Source organism: Vidua macroura, chromosome 3 (assembly GCF_024509145.1).
Source record: "Vidua macroura isolate BioBank_ID:100142 chromosome 3, ASM2450914v1, whole genome shotgun sequence".
Classification (NCBI taxonomy): domain Eukaryota; kingdom Metazoa; phylum Chordata; class Aves; order Passeriformes; family Viduidae; genus Vidua; species Vidua macroura.
The window spans coordinates 1,800,630-1,825,561 of record NC_071573.1 but is presented as its reverse complement, the minus strand read 5'-3'; the positions used below and the strand labels follow the sequence as shown (position 1 = coordinate 1,825,561).

Here is a 24,932-nt window from a genome sequence, read left to right as displayed (position 1 = left end):
TAGGCTAAGTTTTAAAAGAATTATTTATAATTATTTCAAACTTTGGGCCGCAAACAGAGAGAAGTTCCTGACTGAACTTGCAGAGGAAGTACCCTGCTGATTTGCTGCATGTCCTCTATGGTAAAACCCTTTTACATATTTTTGCCAGCCACACTTAATGAGGGAAAGATCAAAAACTCATGCAATTCATAAGCACTCTCTAAGAAAACAGGCCAAGTACAAAATCTTACATTTTGGGTGGAGCTACAAAATTGAATCGTTTTAATGATTTTCTACTGCCAACAACAGCAAAAAAAGAGAGCAAATAATATAGTCTAATAATTTTTTTCACCATAGTAGGAAGTTAATACATGGAAATGTATTAATGATTTGCTTATTACAGAAGATTTAGGAGTATCCATAAGAGATGGAGATTCTTGATTTTGCAATAAAAAGCAGTTTTGCAAGCAGTAGTTTTCAAAAGGATTTATAGTCTTCGTGTGAGATTTTCTGCTCCTTAAAATTCATATGCACATTGAAAATATAATGTAATTGAACACCATTGCTGGTTCTTTAGTAGATCCAATTCTCTTCTTATTTACCAATAATCTGACAAAGCTCCTTGTCATACCCTGGATTTATAGGATACTTTGACAAGATAGAAATGCTTCAGTAACAGATGTTTCCAAATAAAATAACTTAATCATCTGTAATGTGCATATCTGTGGAATAGGAAAATTTGAAAAGGATGAGCATAGAGAACAAGGAAAAAAGATTTAGGGCTATAGAGAAGAACAGAGAATTGAAATGGCATGAGGAAATAAAATGAGAGGAACAATAAATTATATGGAGAATGGGTGAATAACTGGATAGACACAAGAACGAGGGTTGCATGTGAATACAACCACTGAAGGGGCACTTTGCTGGGAGAACAAACAGAAAACCTTCCAAGCCCAGGAAACTCTCCCTAATTTGTAAGGGTGGACAGCCAGCTTGCAAACCTGGCTCATGAATTCCCTGGGGAATTGTGTACACATTTACTACCACGGGAATCTCTGCTCCCTGACATCCTGCAATTCATAATCATTTCTCCTGGCAGTCCTGCATTTGAGTATAACTGAATTCAGTGCCATTGCTCTGTGAATTATTGCCTACAGAAGCAAAGATGTGTACTAGAAAATGAACCTAAATCTCCCCTGCACTGTGTGCCACAAGCTGAGCACCATTCAAAAATGTCCCGTATTTTTTCATATTGAACAAAAGTATCAGACTGGGAAATGAGGGGCAGCTTTTTACCAATTAACATTATTAGTGGTATAATATCATTTTTAGGTTAATTAAAAAAAAATCCCCTACAGTCCTACTTGGCTAACTCATATGAAAATATAGAAAATTTATTTCCAGAAATGATAGCAATAAAATAATAATAATAATAATAAAGCCCTCACAGCCCAAAAGATTAAATAATGTGTAAGACTGTGGACATCTGTGACAAAAGCATATTGAATATTTAAACCAGCAGCCTTTATAACTACCTGGATTATTCCAGATACTAATATTTTGGAATCATTAAAACTGAAAAAAAAAAAAAAAAAGGAATTTAATTTAACTCAAGATCATAGCCTTTAAAGTTACAGCAGTTAAAAAAAATTATGTAGCACATCTATTTTTTGTTCACAAGTCATTCAGAAACTGTTACGGAACTGCAATGGAAATTTTATTGCAAGGAAGTTCTATTTCTAAGAAATACTAGGGAACAACCCCATTCAGTTCAATAGGATTCACAGCTATTTATAATTTATGCTCGATAGTGTGAAATTAAAGCGTAATAATTACTTCCTTCTTTGAAAGGGAGAAATATTTTGGAGCTTTTATTTTTTTTTTAATATAATTTATTCTTAGGCAATTTTTAAAGATTACTTCATCAAGTCTCTGTATAATGTAGAAGACCTCTACAGCTATTAACTTATTTTTTACAGAGTGATTAATGCCAAAAAATGCTGTTGCATTCATGTTATTCAAAACAACAGCGTTCACTGCAGTCTTATTTTTAAATGAGGCCCTCACCCTATGAGCACTCATATGGAAAGGACAGCAGCTATTTCTTTTCATCAAATAAGTTTTTTCCTTTCTCTTGGTGTCAGCCCCAGCACTGACCTACACGTACCTGCAATTTTAAAGGACCATTTACTTCACTGCCTGGCAGACAATTTAATTGGGCAAACTTGTAGCTCTGAAGACCACAGTGAAGTTGTTTAAGGATGCACAAACCCAACATTTCGGCAATAGCATTTTTCTGACTGACATGAGGCAGAATTTTTAGGGATGTATGGTTTTATGGGCATACCAGTCTTCTAACCTAGCACAAAATATTTAGCATGCCACATATTGTTAATGAAACACAAGTTCAGTAGTGATCTGATATCTGATGAACATTTCAAATTTTTTTTTTTTTTAAATTCTGTCCTTCAAATAAGGAAGACCCCAAAATGCCAGCTCTTCTTCAAGACAGGACATCAGCTAAAGGTGAAGGGATGACCATGTGTAGAAAAAGTTGTTGCCATAATCTTGGCTCTGTCAGCCAACACTTATTCAGTTGATCTGCAGTGAGCAGAAGACAGACTTCAGGAGAAAATGAGAGGAGGAAGAGGTGCAGTATTTTATTCCCTAGCTTTATAGTTCACAGCAGGAGAAGGTGCTTACATTCACATTTTCCTTTTTCTTCTCTCAAGCTTGTTGATGTTCAGCTTAAGTTTTTGGATTTTTTTTTTTTTTTAAGTTGTCTCTCCAAATTCAAACCAGGTACCTTCATCCTGACCTTAACTCTGTTACTAGGCTAGTTATAACACATAACTCTCAGTCCCAACACTGAGGTTATATTAACAGGACTAATTTCTAAGTAACAGAAGTAGGAAGTGGGGGAAAAAAGTTTTTCAAACATGAAAACCAGATTTACTATCAACCTAAAATCAGGATTGATACACATCCAGCTCTCAGCAGAAAGAAGAGAAGCACTCAACTATCACAGTGTTTAGCAACCTAATACTCCAGTTCTGGATGCTGTTGCTTTGAAACAAATGTGTCCCACTAAACCCCATTATATTTTCTAATAAGCACTTTTGAGGACTGCTTAGAGCAATAATTCTCCATAATCTAAAAATTAGGATATAGAAATTGCTCGTGAAACATCTGGTTGCTGAAAATCTCCAGTGCAGACAAGAAAGCATTGTAGTACTTACCACACTGAAAGCTCACAAAACCCTGGTGAGTACACACAAGCACCACAGGGAGATGGAACTAATCACCCAAGTTCATTTCTAACAACCAAACCACTATAAACAAACTGTAAAGAAAAATAACTTATGAGTATTTTATACCAAGGATATTTTGTAGAGAGGTTATGTTGCTTCTCTATGAGACCAAGAACTTATAAGTGCTAATCCAATCCAGTAGATGCATTGCTCCTCTTTGCAATCCTCTAATTGGAGGCTTATTTGTGTTTGCAGATTCTCTTTTGATCCAAACCTTGCTTAAAAATGAGATCTAGAAACCATTTAAATTTATCTTTGACACATCATTTAATCCAAAAGAGATTAAAAAATGACAACACCCGTTATAATGTGGCTTCATTTCTGGGGGGTCTACTTATTCTACTTATGTTTGTAACTCTGTTTTCAGAGGGATTTTCTGATTTTATTAAGGAAGTTAAGAAAAAAGCAATATTGCTTTTCCTAGGAAAAAAAGGAATTTACCAAAGGCAGGCAGTCTCATTACAGTTCTGCCCAAAAAGCTGCTTATCTTACACTTGTTTTTTTCTAATTGAGATTTCATTAGTAGAAAACAAGTGTCCTGTGGCAGACCAAGAAAAGGCTTCTGAGATTTTATATATTTTAGCAAGTGAGAATTTTTTTACTTTTTTATTATTTTCTTTTTAATACAAGGACAATGTCTTTATGCCTTGGTGATTACAAGCATTTCCTTTACTGTATTGAAGTTTCTCTGAATTTAAGAACAGGTTAAACACTTGCCTTAGGAAATTTTTCTCCTTTTTAATACAAATTCTGTAATTTTTTTTCTTGTCAAAATTATTAATTGAAAAATCTATTAGCAAATGACACATTAAGAATAAGTTCCCATCCTTGTTTTTCTTTATGGGTTATGAAACTATTATGGAAAGTTATGTTGCTATATTTTAACTCTTACCAACTACAAATTAAACCTGTGCAGTTTGTTGTTTAGCTTTTTTTTTTTTTTTTTTTCTATTTTCATAAAGCCAGTCCTCTGGCCAGCAAAACCTGTTAGGAAGGGAAACAGAAAAACAACCCAAAACTCAAATCTACCATACTTACTATCAATAAATTTGTTGACACCATTCAGGAATTCCATAGACTCAAAATAAAATCACAGTCCTTTTTCTCCTTTCAGAATATAGCCTCTTAATCCAAATAATATCAGAGAAGTTAAAATTTAGTCCATTCATCTGGCAAATGTTTCCCTCTGTTTCATAAACATGCATATCACAGAGAAAAAATGTTCAATTCAAGGATTTTTAACATAATTAGAGTGTAAAAAATCATCATAGAAATACGGTCATTCTCAGATTTAATAATATCCTCATTGCAATGTTTCACATTTCCATAAATCGAAGATTTAGCAAAACCAAACTGTGCTATAACCAGCCGGTAAATACAGGGAATTGCCAAGGGGGATTGTAAAATAGAAATTTTTGTAGTAAAAACTATTATGTTCCAACAGTCTACCGACAAGTTGAAGGCAAAATGTCAGGAAAATTAGAAGGAAGGCATGGGGGAAAAATGTAACTGCTTATCATAAATGCTGTTTTCAAAAATTCTGTGGTTACTGTAAATATAAATTAGCCTATCTAAAGTAACAGAATACTACAGGCATCATTTCTTCTAGGCTTGTTTACAACCTGTAGAATGCTTCCTTTTTAATATTCTAGTTAATGTTATGTCCTATGGGAAGGCAAAAAACAAGTGCTAAAGTATATGATGACTTTTTACACAACGATAATTAATCATCACATTTCATTAATAAATTATCAAATGCTTGCAAGCTGTCCACAATCTTTGCCATTCTAGTTTGCATATTTTACAATGGTGGAATAACATTTTAAAAAGTTTGAATAGGCACTTACTGGAATTACAGTTAATCCTGATACAGTCTAGATGGGGAAGAATAGATGAAAAATGAAAATTTATCCTTCAAGGTAATAGCTGCAGACATCCAATAAAATCACAGTCCACCCTTCCGGGGACAGACACATGCAAATATGGCCACTCCATATCATCAGTCTTTACATACTGTTATAACCCAGATATACTGCGATAGGTCTTTACCAATAGAAACGACAAATAGGGTAAAAATGGCCAATTTCAAACAAAGCTACATGGTGACAAATCTAAGTGAAAAGTCAGGATTAAAAGTCAAAGATGCTTAACTGAGGCAGGCTGCAGCTTTCTCCCCATCTGTGAAAGAACAGGTAATTTCTCTCAGTGCAATTAGAAAGTGCTCCGTCACAATGGGTCATAGAGCAGGCCAGGCCACAATCAGACACCTTGGACAACTTGTGGATAGTATAACCTCAAAGGCTCATCTTCAGAAGCTAAGGACTGGCACACAGAGCTCATCACCCAGGCCCAGAAATAAGGGGCTGTGGGTTTACGTATCCTTAACGCCTAATTTTAGAAATGCCTTATTTTAGAAATGAACTATGACTACTTTATAGTAATACAGAGAAAAAAAAAAAAATCATGATTTTATAAACACTTATTAGAAAATGAAGAGGATCCTTTCTATTTTAAGATTTTCTTGCCTGACTTAAAATAAAAAAAAAAAAAAAGAGAAAGAACAAAAAAAAAGGGGCGTCAGAGGAAGAAACAATATTGTTAGGTCATGGATTTATTTACTTTTTATTGACTGTCATGAACTCTAGAAGTAGGCAGAGGGTGGTGTTTTGTATGCAAAGTGAATAACCTGATCTGTGCACAATCCTCTGCCGGGCGACCTACATTTATTTAATACTTAAAAAAAAAAAAAAACAAAAAACAAAAACCAAACAAACCAAAAAAAAAGCCAAAAAGAAAACCAAACCCCAAACCCTACACCATGCTACTTTGTTTGTACGGCTACTCCTGGTTTACACCTTTGAGGAACATGTATACCATCAAACCTAGATTTTGTTTCCATATAGCTGAGTTTGTCATGTGTCGTCAACCGCATCAGAAAAGTGGTTGCAAACAGCCGAGGAGCAGCACCTGCACACCCCCTTTACAGAAAGCACTCGGAGCCTCCGTGCAGGAGGGGACAGGCAGGGAAGGGTCACCCTTGGCTCCTCCTCCTCTTCCTCACCCCTAAACACCAGGGCAGCGTTTCTGCGAGCGACCCTTAGATGAAGTGGAGGCTCGGGTGGTTGTTTTCTTACCCTTCACTCCCTTTCTAAATCTGTGACTAAAGCAAAAAAAAAACAAAAAAACACCACTTCATCCCCTTTAAAAACAGCATCTCCCTGAATGGGAATAGCTGCATAGGATGTGCATTTTCCTCCTGCTCTGTTTCAGGTCCTGACTTGGACTTATGCCACTTAAGTGTGGCAGAAGCTTCTTACGCCACTCTGCCACGTAAGCGCGGCAGAAGCACTTTTATTTCTTTACTTACTTTTTTTTTTTTTAAACTAGAGAGAATCATAACCTGACATTTTGTCCATCATATTTTAAACAAGGAAACCAATTTTTTTCTTTCTTTCTTTCTGTAAAAGGGCTTGTGCCTCCTGTGTTCACAAGGCTGTTTGCTGAGGGCCGCAGTCTTTGGGCATTGAAGGGTTGTGTTATCGTTCGATACTACAAAAATACCACTACAGAATTGTTTAAAAAAGAGGAGATGGATTTAATATAGATTTGACACCTAAAAAAAGGAGACCAAGCAATCAATCAGTGGGAATATCTAACTACAACACTTTCAGTGCTAAAACCAGAAAGTCTTTGATACATTTGCAAGTCATAGATTAATTGGTGGAGGTAAAACTGAGCTGACCTACATATTTATTGTTTCTGCTTGCACATTGAAATTGTGGAATTACTATTTTGAAGAAATTGTGGAGGGAGACCAATGTTCCACAATCAAAAAGAATCCACCAAATTTAACCAAAAAATACCACTGATGAACTTGTCTTCTTTTTTTAGAATACACAACAGTACAAAAATATTGTGATGGGTAATGTTAAGACTAAATGAAGAATACAAAAAAATGCAAAGGAAAAAAAAAATAAATTGTAATAATGGCCGTGTATTTGTGTACATATGCAAATGCTGCATTGATGTGTGCTTATATATCATTTCGGTTTACTTTTAATGTTAAAACAGGCTGTTTCATAAATGTTTGCAAGCAAAAAGAAAAATGTAAAGAAAATGTTAATTCCTTGGAGGAAGAGGTTGTTACCTAGGTTGACCGTTAGCTTAACTCGTCCCGCATCCAGCTCCAACCGAAGGGTATCTGCAGATTCCCTGGAAGTTGTTGCCATTAAAATGCCATAAGCTCGCTGGGACCTGAACCTTAAAGAAACATCTTCGGCCTCTGTGTGCATCACAACAGGAAGCTGGATTTTCATAAACATACTTCCGTCATAGCTTAAAATTGTCGCCTCTGGAAGCACAAAGGAGAAAATTGGTTGTCAAAGAATTGCGCTCTGGCTACTGGAACTCCCTAAAGGTAAGATGGTAAATGTATACTCAGTCAGCATGACACAGGAAAACTGCATATTGCTTTTCATTGTTATTACTGGGAGACACAAGGGAAGTCAGGTTTGGGGTTTTTGTTAGGGTTTGTTTTGTTTTTAAGTGGCGTATTTTGGTGCTTTTTTAAAGAAACTAAATTTTTCTGTAATGATCCAGCCAGTCATGTGTGCATCTTCAATGAGATCACCTGTAAGGCAATGCTTGAAAGACCAGGTCTGTCCTGCACAAAATAGGTCAAATCAGTAAAAGATATTCAGGTAACCTTACCAGCGTAACAAAAGCCCATGCCTGACTGTCAGTCCCCTGGATAACCACCTTAGAATGCTTCATGTATAAACCCATTGACATTGCTACAACTATGGGTTGCAATTGCCATGCAGTGAGCAAAAATCCTCCTGAAACGCATGACTCTCCCCAGCACGGTTTGGATGGGGCACAGGTTGTTCCACGACTACAAAAACCATGGTATAAATTCAAAATTGCTTATATGAACACTACGACAGCCTCAGCAAGAGGATCGAGACTGGAATTGGCATATTGAGGGTAACAAAACCCCCAAGATAAGCGAAGAACTGTCACTTTCAGACATTCCAGGAAACCCTCCCGGCCCGAGGCTCTGGCACAGAGCAGTCACAGTCTGTTAGACCCCAGAGCAACCAGTCACAAGCTTTCTTTTTCCAGCTTTCAGACTGGTAACGAGAAAGGTAGCAAAGAGCCCGCATTTCTGCTCACAGGGAGGCACTGCAGTTCCTAGAAAGCAAAGGAAACATTTCTGAAATGTATTAGTAAGTCCTTTTTTGGCAGGACAATCAAACATTGTGGGCAGAGGGCACCTATGGGAAGCTTGCCTATGTTTCAATTTGCTCCGGTGTAACGGAGACACTTATCTAAAAGTTTATTGTGGTGTCAGCATGCAATAATATTTTCAATGACTGATAATACTTATACTATGTTAAGTAAATATCACAACTACATTTGCCAAAATTGTTCCCAGGGCATATCTTGCACGCTGCTAAAGGCAGATAAGCTCTTCAAGACTTCCAGCCTACACGATCCACGGAAGGACAAAACGTTCTACTGATTCTGTCAGAGGCAAAAGTGACAGATGATATTTTCACTAAAACAATCAGAAAATGGCTTGGGTCAGGAGGAACCTTGAAGATCACTTGGTTCCACCCACGTCCCCTGCCATGAGCAGGCACACTTCCCACAAGACCAGGTTGCTCCAAGTCCCATCCAACCTGGCCTTGAACACTCCCAGGGGTGGGGCATCCACAACTTCTCTGGGTAACCTTCTCCCGTGTAAAGAATTTTAAATTCCCCCAATACAAATTTGGAGAAAACAGTCTAATGTTGGGGGGAAAAAAAGTGGTTACTGAGACTGCTGTGAAAGTCCTTAGATGTAACAGGTTGTAAGAACGCATTTACAGATTTGATGACTTCTGGCTATGCAGGCAATCATGTTTTCAGGATATTTTAAAATTGTTCAGTGAAGTAGATTAAATACTTGCAACAATTTGAAAAGTGATTTCAAGTCAAAGAGTTTTCAGTGGAAGGTGATTTTCTTTTTGGTCGTTTGGGGTTTTTATTTGTTATTTTGGGGGTTGGGCTTTTGTGGGTTTCCTTGTTTGTTTATCAGTTTTTTGGGGGAAGTCATGAACTGGAGCTTTCAATTCCTTCCTATATGTAGCTGTGTAGTCCATGCATAACAATATCCCAAGATTTTTATCAAGGTAAACATAACTGAGCTAAAGAAGTCCAGGAAAAAAACCTAAAGTTACACACTAATATAACAGAAAAGGTATTTTGTCTTGTCTATGAAAATCCACCACATTAATAGCACTCCGTTTTCATATACAGAGCAAACCCAACATTCATCAATGCTAGAGTTCTGATGCTAACAAATTATCTTAGGATAATGTGAAAAAGAGAGCCGTCAGAATCAGCGCTGCTACATTTTGCCAATTTTCCTTTAATTATTCAAGGTGGATTTTTTGAAAATTGCAGAAAAAGGAGAGAAGGAACTTAATTTGAGACTTAATTTAATTGGAGATAGCCTGTGAGTAACACTGTGGTGAGCAGACCAATTGTGATTAGATACTTAATCCTCCTAAGCCATACTGTGCCAATATTTTGGGAACAGATGTTCCAAGAACAGACCAAAGATACTGAACAGAAGATCAAATGACTTAAAAGCTCTGAGCAATGAGGAAGGCCCCTCATGTCAACTAGCTCCTTTTAATATGTCAATATGCCCTTTCCAAGGCACAGGCTTTCTAAATATGAAAGCATATTGCAGGAGAGAAGAAGGGAAAAAAAAAAAAAGAAACAAACAAAAAAATCCAACAAAACCCTCTCCAAACTAATGGAAAACAACAAAAAAAATCAAAAACAAACACAAAACCAACCCCCAAAAAACCCAAATAACAAACAAAGCAGAATCAAGCACAAAACTGGCAGGAATGGATTGCTAATTTACAAGGCCTGGTCAGTAAGAAGATGACCTGAATGACAAGAGGCACCAGTTACAGAAATCTTGAAGGAACAATTCAGCTAAAAATATGTATTAATTTTTGCCACTTTTTTTTTTTTTTTTTTGCGCTTTAGGCCAACTAATTCCAAGATGTCTCATCTTTACATGAAATCTACACTGCTAAACATTCTCTCATAAGTGTTGGCAGAATGTCTTTTTTCTCTTGTTCAGCTTCCTCTTAATTATTAGATCGAAAGATAATAGACTTAAAGTTTAGCTCAGGATGGGATATTCATTTAAAGAAAAGAGGAAAAGAGTGATAGCTTTACTACCACTTCACTCTTGGAATCAGTGCCAAAAAGAAAAAAAACCAGCAGAAAATCCTTATAAAATAATCACTGACAATTTTTTTTTGGTGGCAGCAGATAAGGGCATGCAGTAGAATTATTAAGGAACATATGGCATTATATAAAAATGTTTTATACGTTCATTCTTTGACAGTTTTATAAACCTGACAATTCCAACTTTTCCCGCTTCTGTGGTAAAAACCAGCCAAACAAAACACGCAAATGAACCAAACTCCAAAACAACCCCCACTGAAGGGTTGAGTCCCCCTCTCAATTTTTTTTTTCTTCAATTTGTTTCTTTTTTTTTGTTTCAATTTGTTTCTTTTTTTTTTTTTCTTCAATTTGTTTCTTATTAAAATCTTCATGGCTAGATAGTCTTCTTTTCTCCACACACACACACCACCTCAATTATCTCTGTGTCTAAAGCCAAGGATGCACAGATCAGTACTGACATGAGAGGAGATTCAGGACCTCAATTTCCACTTGAGCTGGAATTACCTAAATTGCTCAAGAGACAGGCACCAACTCTTCTGGAAACTTTCCTACATCTGCTCCTACCCTCAGAAATGCTGAGCTGGATATTTTTAGACTTAAGTAGAATTTCCTGAGTAGATGCCATTTTTCAATTCACAGCCTATTTAAATTAAAATTAAACAAGTATGGCATTTGAATTTCAGGGCTCTTTCTTGTAAGTTTTGGAGTCAAGTTTGAGTTGTTTTAAGAACGTGATTCTTGGTACAATTGAGTACAAATGCCTATTGCACTTAATTTAATAAATGAAATAGGATCTTGTTTCCTCTGGACCCCTTGTGGTGCCTGTGAAGTCCCAAAGGAAGAAATATTAATTTTTTCCCGCTTTTTCAGTTTCAGCGTATCTGCAATAATTTGAGGACTGTATTGCATCCCACAGAGCCAATTTTAAAGCATGAAATCACCCTCTGTGTCTGCTGTCACTAAAATCCCACACAAACTTTGCCCAGAAATGACAGACTATCAGTCCAGAGTCATGCCAGGATATGTATGAGCAATCTGGATCATCAATAATCAAGTATTCAGGTTTGCTCTCTTATTCTGTTTTTTTTTTTTTTTTTTTTACCACTACAAGTAGAGCAACAATGTTGTGCCTTAAAAATGCTCCCTGATACATATATGTGTAAAAAAAAAATATATATATATATATAATATATATATGTGTGTGTGTGTGCATGTGTGATTTTACTCCTAGAAATTATGTGAGTATTCAAATATATTGGCTGCTACTGAGTCAAATTTGAACTTTTTGTCCTCTTCCCAGGTGTTTTGTGTTTTCTGTATGGCATTTTCTTCATTCCACTTGGGCCCAAAGCTGCAGCCTCGGAGATTTATAGGGAACATTTCCATCAATATGATAGAAACAATTCTCTGTATGTGATTATTTATTGGATAATGTGTGAATAGAAGCTGAAATTATTCCTCCCAATTCCTACACTGGTATTATTTCAGGACTGAGGTCCTAAGCCACACTGTAAGTTTGTTACAACTTTAACACACAGGACCAATCAGTTCATTTAAGACAGTGATGGAATTAATATAATATTTAGAAGACCTGATTCTTCATGCCATCTATCCTCATACCACCCTCTAGTATTCTTCATTTAAAATTTTAAAGCATCCAGGTATAACATGAGAAATGAAAGCTACATTTCTCTAATGTGCATACGTGTATGTAGGGGTCTGTGCATGCACAATATGGACATCTACACACGCCCTACTTTAAACAGATTTTCTCTTCAGAAATGCCACCTTCATAAGCCTTTGTTTGCATGCTTCCTTTTTCATATCCCTGTTTGATGACTTTATTGATCCAGTCAAAAGAATACACCTGCAAAAGGCTTTGCCAAGAGGCAGACAGTCACTCAGTGATCCACAAAGTAAGAGAGGACACCAAATTATATTGCTGTGACATCTGTCCATCCATCTGCTAGAGTTTGCATAATCTACTAAAGCCAATCTACAGATTATGCTGTTGTTTATCCTTACTGAAAACCAAGAATAAAATCACCTATAACTTGCAGCATGATAAAATGGATGTGGCTATAAATATATGTGTGTGTGCATATATATATATATATATAATTTTAAGTACACAAATTAAAATAGACCACAGTGGTGTTCCAGGGGTTTTGTGCACTAATGGCCTGAAATTATTTCAGGTTCTGTATCATACACTAAACATCCATGTATGGATGTTAGTACTCCTAATTCAGGTGAAATAGTATGAAAAGAAAAAAAAAAAAATGGCTATAAAAACCAGCTCCACACTTTTTTTTTTTTTAGTTAAGACACCTTAATTAATGTTAAATATTCTATTGTTTAATCTCCAGTATTTTATTCTAAAGCTTTCTTTTCTTTATGAATCTGTATTGCTTGTTGAAATGAGTGCGTTCCCTTTTCATTTAAATTGGCTTGAACAACTGTAAATGTGCTGCTTATATCACCAAATACAAAAGTCTATCAGTTCCTACACACGGGCAGTAGTTATAATAACTTTGTGTGGTAGGATGCCAACACGACGCTTTCGGGATCCCAAAAGCTATAATCTTATTAATTCATGACCACTTGGGATATGAATATTACTGAGAAGACGCCTCCTTTCACTGCAGTTCCCTCTGGAGAGGGAAACAGGGAAACCCAAGAGCAGGAAATGATCTCATAATTGCTGAAGTGCCACGCATATTTCTGTTGGACAAGAGCCAAATGTCACTGTGGAGGAGCCAGCACCACCACTCCAGTACCACCATTCCCACCAGGGGAATGCACTGGGAGAACGAAGCCTTGAGCTTGACAATGCTTGAAAATACGGCACGGGAAATAAAAGGCAAAGGTTTCCCTATAAAACATCACCACCCGTCCAACACGAGTACGGAAAGCTGCTGCGATGATGATGCCCGCTTTCAGTTCTGTGCAGATCCGCCTGTGTTTATGTCTCTAAGGCACATGTTTCCTGGCTTTCCCGTGGAAATAAAACGCAAAGGCGGCTTTGGCTCGAGCCCCTGTGTAATAGGCGAGTTTGGCCACAGGGTGGTACACCAGCCATGCCTAACCGAGGGCTGGGGGATGCATCAGGCAGCTCCGTTATCCCTCTGCCGGCCCCGCTGCGCCGGCAGCAGCAGCCTGGGGGGCTCGGCGCAGCTGGCCACGAGCCAAGGGCACCAACAGCCCGAGCAGAGCACAGAGAAACCCCACCGAAGGATCTGAGAGAATCCTCTTGCAAATGATGGTAACGTGGAGCCAAAGGCATCAACAGCCCGAACAGAGCACAAACACCACCAAAGAATCTGAGAGAATCCTCTTGCAAATGATGGTAATGTGGAGCAAAAGGCATCAATCAACAGCCCAAACAGAGCACAAACCCCACCAAGGAATCTGAGAGAATCCTCTTGCAAATGATGGTAACGGGGAGCCAAAGGCATCAACAGCCTGAACAGAGCACAAACACCACCAAAGAATCTGAGAGAATCTTCTTGTAAATGTTGGTAACGTGGAGCCAAAGGCATCAATCAACAGCCCAAACAGAGCACAAACCCCACCGAAGAATCTGAGAGAATCCTCTTGCAAATGATGGTAACGTGGAGCCAAAGGCATCAATCAACAGCCCAAACAGAGCACAAACACCACCAAAGACTCTGAGAGAATCTTCTTATAAATGATGGTAACGTGGAGCCAAAGGCATCAATCAACAGCCTGAACAGAGCAGAGAAACCCCACCAAAAAATCTGAGAGAATCCTCTTGCAAATGATGGTAATGTGGAGCCAAAGGCATCAATCAACAGCCCAAACAGAGCACAAACCCCACCGAAGAATCTGAGAGAATCCTCTTGGAAATGATGGTAATGTGGAGCAAAAGGTATCAACAGCCCAAACAGAGCACAAACCCCACCAAAGAATCTGAGAGAATCCTCTTTCAAATGATGGTAACGTGGAGCCAAAGGCATCAAGAGCCCGAACAGAGCACAAACACCACCAAAGAATCTGAGAGAATCCTCTTGCAAATGATGGTAATGTGGAGCCAAAGGCATCAATCAACAGCCCAAACAGAGCAGAGAAACCCCACAAAAAAATCTGAGAGAATCCTCTTTCAAATGATGGTAATGTGGAGGTAGCTGTACTGCAGAAATGTACGTTATCTATGGACGTGCAACTTAAAACATTCATTGGGGGCTTTATTTCTGAAGAACACATTTTTGTTTCATCTGATTAACTCGAAAAATGAATCAAACTAGATGAAAAGAACTTAATTTTCAGTCAATTTTAGATTTCAGGTTAAAGACAAATCCAAAGAAAATACTGTGTCAACAGTAAGATGAAAAAGTACAACTCCTGGCATTGAAACGTTTTCTATAGCAATAAGAATAAAAATAAAAACCTTAAATATTTAATACATTTATTTTATTGCTTACCTCCTTAAAATACTTCATTAGCACACTGCAATTTTAAATAAATTACAGGGTTTTCTATCTATTAACTAACCTCAACATCTGCCTTCCTTGACACTATCCACCTTTTCAATTAAATAAATGGAGTTTGTCAACTTCACTGTTACCATTTCTAGGCATGAGGAATATTCATATTTTAGGTAACTTCAGACAGTTTCCTTGGGTACTTGTATCTTTCCAAAAAGAGATAAGTAAAAAATATTGATTTTTACTGACTCTTTTGTTTTGGCTCATGGGTGAAGTTCTGGCCATGGATTTAAGTGACACTGGAATTCAAAAGCAAATTTAATTATATACTAACACTGACATAAATAAGCAGAGAATAAGACCTCAGTTTGTAACTGGAATGTAACAATTTAGCCAATGCCTTAAGATTTTATTTATATTTTATATTTTTATTTATATTTTTTATTTTATATTTTATTTATATTTTTTATTAAGATTTTTTTTTATATTTTTCAAATCCTGTGCTGCAATAGTGCATAACTCTAAACTTCACATAAAATGCTAACTACTCTTCACACTTTGGTCAGACAAAACAATTCCTTTGGGCCTGGAATCCAAGGACACCCTACAGACTCAGGCACTGAAAAGCATTAATAAAGGTTAATTGGGGGATGCAAACTGGGGGTAAATGACTTCATTACCTGAAGCTGCAATTGGAGGATTAAGCCCTGATATGTATATGGACAAAACTTATATCTGTCTGAAAAACTTGTGACCATGGTGTGGCCTCTGGGAGGCTTTTACCCTGCCCAAGGTGTCTCTATTAAAGGTCTTTAACAAATACTCACTTTATTCTCTTAACCTTGTCTAGCCTCTCTTCTAGGTAGCCACGCTAAGGCGTCATAGCAATGCAATAATATTCAAAATTGCTTTCACAAAGCTTTTCAGAGCTCAGCAATGTATGATGAGACACAAAAGGAGGCATCTTCTAGGAGCTGTTCAGCAGCACTGACTCTGTCATAGGCACCTAATACTCCTTCACACACCTTAGAGTCTCTCCTAAGACCTTTCCTCCAGAATTACTGCTTTGAGTGTAGAGCAGGGCTCTACCTCACATCAAGAGAAGTCAAGGATGCTTTTTTTGCCTCAGGACAGTTAATGATAGCTTACCATTTTTAATCATTGCACAGGATTTTATTTATTTTATAGCAGTACTTTTTTTTTTTTTTTAATATAGATATAAAAGCAGAAGTGCAGTCATCTCACAGAACCTACCTCTTTCACACGATCTGCCAAGGTACCCCGTGCCAGAGCAATCACACACATATCTGTTCCACCCATCCCTGCACACACCATTGTTTTTACAGGGGTTGCTAAGGCAAGGCTTTGCAGTTTCTCTTGAGCATGAGGGTTTTACTCCAGCTGTGCTTTGAATTTCAGCCATCTGTCGAATATCTTTGCTTTGACCATCAATAAATAAATCTCGAATGCAGCCGACGTATCCATAATTGAGGAGTGCTGTCCACACTTCTGTTGGGAAGACCAGGCCTGCTTTATTTTCTGGTAAGCCTCCAAGATACAAGTCATCATCCAAGTCAAGGATTTCACTTTCTCCTGGCGCAGTGTATGGAGTACGTAACGTGTTCACAGATATCGTCCCTGTAAAGACAATTAAACGTGTGATTTTTCAAGATATTTGATTTTGGTGCTGCTTTTTTTTTTTTTTTTTTTTTACTCATTCATCTACACGTCACATTAGCTCCTGGCAAACAGCTGCAAGTGAAGCAGAGGTATTTGTGTTTGTACAGCTGTAGAGCCATAGATACACTTCAGTACTTCAATTGCAATGTAGTCAGGAAGTTAATGATCTAGAAAGCCTTTATGCACAACACTGCATGAGCACAACAGGAAAAATCCCAGTCAAAATCCCCTTACCCATCTCCTAGGTACAGGAGGAATGCAGTTTGTAGTTATTTTCAGAAACATCCTCTTTGTGCAACAACAACAGAAATATCTTCACTCCCTCATATGTATTTCAAAGCCTTAAGATCAGGGTTGCATTGATAGGTTGCAACCTGGGAGGCAAACCTGAGTCTTTGGTTTGGGCCCAAAGACTCAGTATTTTAAAAGACTCTCACCACTTCCAGTGGGCTTTGGATAAGACTTTTTTTTTCTTTAAGTGCAGAAGGAAAATGCTCTCATCAGCTGCCAGGCAGGCAATCATTAAGAAGGAAGAGATGTGGTCCTGGAGGGAAAATCAATGCCTCTGATTCTTATCTCAAAATGCGTGCATGTTACAATGAGAAGGAGAGAAGATGTATACAGATCTTCAGGAAACCAGAAATATCTTTTCCATTTTGGTTAATAAACAAAATTGAACCTAAAATAGAGTTCTTTTTATGAAGTGTCTGAACAAAGAAAATGTAATCATCAGCAAAGAACCTTTTTTTGGTGGCACTTTGTTTAAAACAATGAGGTATGCAACACCTACAACTTGAATAAGCAGAAACACAAATTTAGTACATGCAGTCACAGAGCATACTTATGCCAGCCAACCAATTTTAATTTTATTTCTAAGTAAAATCACTTGGCAAAAAAAAAAAAAATCTTCATGTAGATCTTCACAGATGTGATTCCTTATCACTCTACATGGGTACAGAAGCAAGCAAAATATAAATCAAAATATTATATAGGTCACCAAATTATTCTAATGGCAGCACTGTTATTTGCTGGGCATGACATTGAAAGTGTTTACTGGTAACAAGAGACTGAAGAATTGTGTTCACCATGATGAATTTAGCATACATATATATACAAAGTGAACATGATTCACCATCTCCACTGTTAGCCTGAAACAGATTCCAGAAGATAACACTGATTACCAAAAACGCTTCCACTGTGGTAGGAGTTGTGCATAAGAAGAAATTCACACTTTACACAGCATACGTACTAAAATGTCAGTTTTAAGCAAACAAAGGCAGGTCAGAAAAAGATCATTCTCTTACTTGGGCACAGCCTAAAATTTAGGCTTCTCTCTTAGTAATGGACCCCTGTGGAAGCTATATTTTTTCTGTTCTATTGTTGGTCCAGTAGGTTGACTTCAACAACACTGACAGAATGAACATCCATAGAATCTGGATTGTTAATAAAAGCTGTTTGGGATAAAGGTCTCAGGAGGTCCAACTCCCATGTGAGACTTGAGACATGGATTTTAGAAGGACAGTACCACAAACAGTCTCCTTACTATCAGAAGAGAACTAACAAGATGAAACAAAGGCTTGCATAGCAGTTTTGCATCTTTATAAGCATGTTTAAAGAGTGAGGATGTGGCCAGTTTTCCCTTTTATGTATTCTAAGAAATGTTTTCTGTGTCAGTTGAATAATCCCACAGATACAAAAGTGAACTTCCAAGAAAATAAGAAATAGGCATGCTGAAACAAGATACTTTTTCTTCCAAACTTCCATCTGTTTAAAACTGATAAGATGATTATGGCCTGCTAACTCTAAAAATTTGTTGTTGCTTCTCAGCTTCTAGAAGCAGAACTTGGCACTCACATGGAATGCTTGCTATAGGTTTGACCTTAGGCATGCAAGCATAAACATTTTGAGATTTGATTAATCAGCTGAGTCAAACAAGGACACCTGTGAATGACCTGCCAAACCAAGAGAGACTTTTCAGAGAGCATCCTAGGGTGTCAGGAAGGATGGCTAACAGGCAACAGATCTTTTAGTCTCTAAAGACATTGGAGATACTGTAAATATAAATTGTACTTGTCCTCACAGTGTTTTTTTACTGCTATTGTTGCTTGCTGCCATCTGTTGATGTACAGGCTAATTTAGGAGCAAACACTCTAAACCCATGTTCAGGCAGCACCCACTCTTGCACCCACACGAGTTAACTCAGCTGCAGCCTCCAACAGCAAGCTCCAACATGTGAACAGTGCTGCTTTCTGCTGGACAAAAATGTTCATATTTTCAAGGCATTAACAAAAAACCCCAGAACTCCTTTTCTATTAAAAAAAAAAAAAAAAAAAAATCTACTATCCCATGATTACCTTCAGCTCACAGAAGAAGACAGATAAATCTCTGCTACTCAGTGTTCCAAGTGGAAGCTTTGCAAGCACAGAAGGCTTAGGAAGGTGAATGATAAGGGAAACTGGTGACTGTGAATTATAGTAAAGTGATAGATTGAACCAGGAATTTTTTCTTCTCTGTGCCATAAAGGATTACTCTGAAGAGAGCTTAAATATTATTTTGAATAGATGTCAACAGCTTCTTAAAGAAATGAACTTTTTACCTTCCCAGGTAAAAGACATGAAACCCCATAAAATACTCTGTGGGAGAAGTCCCCTGAAACCTTGCAATTGTGGCATTTAATGACTATGGGTGGAAAAACATGACAGGCAACTACACAGCCATCACTGCTGGTGATATCCAAATTACCTTTTATGTATCACTGACAGACAATGCAAACTTTACTCACTAATTGCTTTGTAAACACAGATGAAAACAGAAAAATCCAAGTAAAATAAGGGAGCATAAAAATATTCCAAAATACAGCAAAAATGACAGAGCCTTTTAAGAATCCTACAACAAAATGAAGAACTCAAGTTCACAGAATGTTGGCCTACAGAAATGAAACAATGGTTCCATCATCACCCTGGGATTCACAGTGCACCCAGAGCTGAGACAGAGCTGGTAGCACATGCTGTTTCATCTTGGTGAGTTTTTGATGGGGGAGGAGGCTGTGTAATTTTTTTTTTTTCTAGTTTTTCTTGTTTATTGCAGGAGCTTGGGGTTGTTTGTTTTCCTGTGGCTTGATGGTGCTTTTCTTGTTTTTTTTTTAAGCCAGTTATCTTTCTTGAGGGAAACTTTGAGTTCTACTGAAAATGTCTCAAGTTGGACCTCACAACAGTGGGAGAGGCTGCCACAGAAACTGGGGACTGTGATGCTCACCTCCTTTGATAGACTTCAATTCTACTTTCTCTAGGAATTATAGGCAGATTAAAAGGAATTGTTTTGATGAATAACCAGTGTGCTTCAATCCATTCAGATGTTTCTGCTTATGAATATGAAGGACCATCACTTTCCACAGAGGCAGAAAGGGAAGCTAAGGGAGCATGCAAACGTCTTATGTGGTCAGCACAAAGAGAGTTAATAAATTTCCTTGTAGAGATACTAAAATGTCATTCTCAAGACAGAATTGTCAAAATTTACAGGAGGAAAGAATGGGACATATCTTGTTTAACAAAATAAGCTAGAGACAACAGATTTTATGTGGAAGCAGCAGATTCAGAAGAGCACTGGATGGTTAAGAGAGAGAGAAAAACACAACTTTAAAATCTCTGGAGTAAGAACCATCCTTAAACTTCCATCTCTTCATAACAGCACCCAGAACCAGAGAAGCAGAGATATCACATCTTTGAAAAGAGCCATAATGCCTTCCAGGAAACAAGCAGCTTCTGTGCAAAGTTTTCTGAGACTCAAAGTAGGAAATAATTTTTGAATTTCTATCAGAATAAGAAAGCAATGGAAGAATGCTGACAGCACGTGGTTTGTCCTGCCTGAAAGTAAAAGGGAATGACAAAGACAAGAAGGGGTGGGGTGACTTATTTAGTCTGACAATTCATTATCTACCTTCAGATTCTAAAAACAAGTAGCATTTCTTATCTCTAGAAATTGGACATACATTTAAGTGCCCTGTAATGACTAATAGCTGCTTTGATTCTGCAGCATTTCACCTGAGAATACAGGGCAATTTAACATTCAGAAACTTCTTTCTGTATTGGAAAAGCAGTTTGAGAAAAACTAATGAAGTTATGGTTTTCAGCAAGAATTATTGACTTAAAAGGATAACTAATTAGTGAGAAGTCCTTCAGAGGACGAGTCAAAAATATAAGTTAACAATAGCAACAGGTGAGCAAAATGGGAAACATATTAGGGATTACAGAGAAGCCTATTGTACTGAGTGTTGGTTCAGTTTTATATTGGACCCTGGGAAAGATGCAGATCAGCCAAGAAAGCTGCAGATCATTGAAAGAATATTCATTAAAATGCAGTATAAACCCATCCTCCCAAGTATGAAAACTATTAACATCTGTTGAAATAGGAAAATGTAAATCTGGCTGTTCTTAAGAGGTTAAAAAGATGTGGGAAGTAATATGTAAAAGAGTACATGTGGAAAAAAAGAACCTTCAACAACAACACGTGTAAGAGGCATCACAAAGCACTACTTACAGTGAGATGTTGATTATAGTTATGCTCTAATTACATACTCCAGAAATCATTTCTGGTGTTCAAGCTGAAACTAACTTTAGTTCAAAATTTCAGTGACTCAGCCCTTAAATGCTACCTACTTATGAATAGATGCTGATACACTGTGCTTTATGCTGCCCTACACAATTGGAGGTTGACAAGAAGAGTAAGTTTCTCCCTGAATTCACTTTGTAGTGGTGGTTTCCAAAGGATGAATGGTGGTTTAGCAAAAAAAAACAAAAAAAAAAAAAACCCAAAAAAAAACAAAAAAAAAAAAAAAAAAAACAAAACAAAAAAAATTGCATGGTCATCCTTGCATATGGCAAAGAGTTTTAAAAAAATTTAAGGACACTTAAGTCTCAGAAAACAGTTGTAAAACCTATCCCCATTGTGTTACAAGAAACACTGGGAGCAAAGACCTTAACAGCTGCTTCATGATTGTTTTTCATTTAGTTTGGGTTTGTAGGTTTTTTCCTAATTCTTTTTTTCTGCAGAGCTTGCAGTACCATTAAGAGCAGAACAGGCAAACATTTCCCTCAGGTATGACTTAATGAGCCTCTCCAATCATATTCATTATCTCAGCAATTTAATTTTTCCTAAAATTGGGTATAAGAAACAAAATCATATTTCTAAATCTCATCTCTCTCCTGATCAGTTAAATATGAAGATTTTAAGTGGAGCTACTGCAACTGTTCTGATCTCTCTGCTTACCTGACATGGCCTATTTTAGCTGCTTTTTGTGCCTGTGAAAAACATCTGCTCATTAAGAAACCTTGAAAAATCAGAGCGAGGTATTAATTCTAAATACATCTTCTTTGCTAAAACACAATATAATAGCTGTGATGAGGACTGTGACCACATCATGCAGCCCATGGTCCAAGGCAGGGCACAGAAGAGGCAGCTGTGAAGCTGTGGTCCCTTCCCAGAAACTCAGGATGCACAGTTCAGGAGTACTGGGGGGAAACTCAGGACACAGCTGCACACCTAGGAGGAGGGACCAGAGGAGAATATCTTATGAATATTTCTCTTTACCCAACCCTTAAATGTTACCTAAATATGGTCTCAGGAACTCTGTCCTACCAATGATCTTTTTTTTTAGTAAGAAAGCACTCAGATTAAGTCTTACAGGAAACAGAATGGCATTCCAGGGTGAAAACAAGAATAACAGGTCAAAACGTCTTTCAGCAAAAGGAAATTAAAAGGCACCATATCTTCCTTGTACGTCTCAAAATCTGAGTGGATTGACAGAATTACTAGTGAATGGGGCCTGGATGATTACAATTTAAAAAGGTGTTCTCACTCCTTACACCTCCCCCCGCCTCCACTGCAGTCCCAGGCAAGCAAAGGCAAAATCAGTAGCTTAGAGTGGATGCTCACTGTGACTGAGAGTCTGGAAGAGAGCAAAGAATGAGAAATAAATCTAGTACTTGCTGATCCAGCTAATATGAAAGTCAAGGAAATTAGCAAAGCTCCTTGAGAAATGTCACAACATTCTTCTATAGGAGAGAACCACTCTGCATTGGATTTGAAGTCTGGGAGCAAAAGGCTGAAAGACACCAAACTTAATTTAAAGAAAAAAAGAATCACAGTTTATTCGAGCTACTTCTTCATTAACAGAAGAATCTCTTCCTCTATGCTTGTTAGCTAGGGAAATATGCTGTCAATGGCAACAAGAAAGTCTCAGAAAAGCACATTTTTTTTCTACACAAGGTATATTCGTTCAGTTATATAAAAATTCTGAAGGAAATCTAGTGAAAAGTAATCATATTCATGTGATTTCCAGTATGTTTGGTCTGGGCTAGAGAACAGAAACCAAAAAGCATCCTGAAACAGTAAAGTGAATTTTATTCTTTATGGGCAAAACACACCAAAGTGCATGACCTGACCACGAGGTGGAGGGGGCTGAGATACTCAGGACAGCGAGGAGGGCACACAGAAAACTCACTGCCCTGGGCTTTGGAGCAGACTTTGGCCTCTTCAGGGCACTGCTCAGTGGAGTCCAGTGGGAAAGAGCCCTGGAGGGCAGAGGGGCCCAAGGATGCTGCCTGGCATCCAAGGATCACTTTCTCCAAGCTCAGAAACGAGGCATCCCGACAGGGAGGCAATGGGGCAAAAATGCCAGCAGGCCTCCATGGATGGGTGAGGAGCTGCTGAGCAAACTCAGAGTGAAAAGAGAAGCTTTCAGAAGGTGGAAACAAGGACAGGTGGCTTTGGTGGAATATAGTAAAATTGTACAGGGTGATAGGGATAATGTTAGGGCCCAGTCAGAATTGAGTGTGCACCCCCCCACCCTTTTTTAATATTTCTTCCTATTTCCCTCTCTATCACATTGACTGTTACATAAAATCTGTATTTTTTACTTTGGCACCTTAATTCATCTCTCTAATAATTTTAATCTTACCGTCATTAAGACAAACAAAAGCATTGCCAGTGTTATTGGTACTTCTCCTACTATAAACTATTATTCCAAGTGTTAGAACAACAGAAAAACTTTGATTCTATTTCAGATTGCAGTTAAAATTCAGTTTGCCAATCCATAAGCCTGCATTTTTTTATTCAGTATTCATGGTAATAGTTCCATGTCTCAGAGTTAATAGGTATTATGATTAGTGTTCAACAGTGATGGGTGGGGGGGGGGTTGCATAAATTTCACCTATCTTAGTCATAGGCAAATCATCAGATGGATTAATTTGATTATTTATAACTCAACTTAAAAAATAATATGCAATCCTGATCACCAGGCAGGTTTTGCTTCCTGAAATTACTCCAAATTCTTGCTGATGTCCATCAACAGTTTTAAAGAATTAAAGCATGCCCTAAGCTTTCTTAATTGTGAGATGTGTTTTGTGAAGCAATGAAAGGGCAGAACTTATCTTCAAATGTAAACAATCACTATGCACTTATTCCTTTACAGATCTGTTGGCTTTGGATGTAAGAATAAACTTTGCTTTCAGCAGTCCCACAGGCATGATTATTACAGGATTTACTGCCTCATATGAATCACTGAAACAGCACTTAAGAAGAAAGTCTGAAATGAAAACTGTAGTATAAATAATATAACTGCTGGATGTTCAATTCCAATTGAGGATTTTGAGAAGTTGTGCTTTGTTGTTCAGTTAGGATTTTTTTTTTTTTCTTGATTTTTTTGTTTGTTCTTGTTTGGTAGATTTATTTAACCTCAAGAAATCTAAATGAGCAACTGACATAATAAGAAAATCAAGGTCTGTACCATTAGAATTTGAAGCTGCGCTGCCCGGGAATCAAATAATTATTTTTCATAATCATAATGCAAGTGGATTTCAGCATGGATTTGAATGAAATCTTCAATTTAAACCTGCACCTACGATTTGCTTTATCTGAAATGTGATTTGTGTGTAATAAGAAGTTAAATCATACAATGATAGCTTTTTTGGAGGTTAAGTTTCACAAAGAAATCATAAATGCAAGCTATGGACAGGTAGTCGCCAGAAGGAAGAAAGTGGAGGAAATCCCACAAAATCCAAAAGAAGTGTAGTTAAATTTTTCAACACCCAATTTTAGAGCCTACATAAACTTCAGGTTGAATACTGGTATTAATCAGAACATTTTCAGGACTGAATTACAGACTCAGTACATTCCCTGCCCTCTTCCTCCCCAAATCCTGGCATGAAGTGCAGGAAAGTCACTGTAGAAGAGACCTGTCCTTCAATTGATGTGTATTGAT

At 37.5% G+C, this 24,932-nt stretch overlaps 1 protein-coding gene across 19 annotated transcripts in view; it reads right to left on the bottom strand.

Moving 5' to 3' along the window:
* Positions 1-24,932, bottom strand: part of NRXN1 (neurexin 1) — a 673,407-nt gene that overhangs the window by 382,893 nt on the left and 265,582 nt on the right. For 11 of the 19 annotated variants that reach the window (XM_053972550.1, XM_053972536.1, XM_053972537.1 and 8 more), the window contains 3 exons: positions 16,250-16,633; positions 7,438-7,641; positions 5,138-5,164 (listed from right to left, as the gene is read on the bottom strand). In XM_053972550.1, coding sequence (XP_053828525.1) covers positions 5,138-5,164; positions 7,438-7,641; positions 16,250-16,633 — 615 coding nt within the window. The remainder of the gene's footprint in view (positions 1-5,137; positions 5,165-7,437; positions 7,642-16,249; positions 16,634-24,932) is intronic. The other 8 variants (XM_053972541.1, XM_053972545.1, XM_053972531.1 and 5 more) reach the window with 1 other exon arrangement.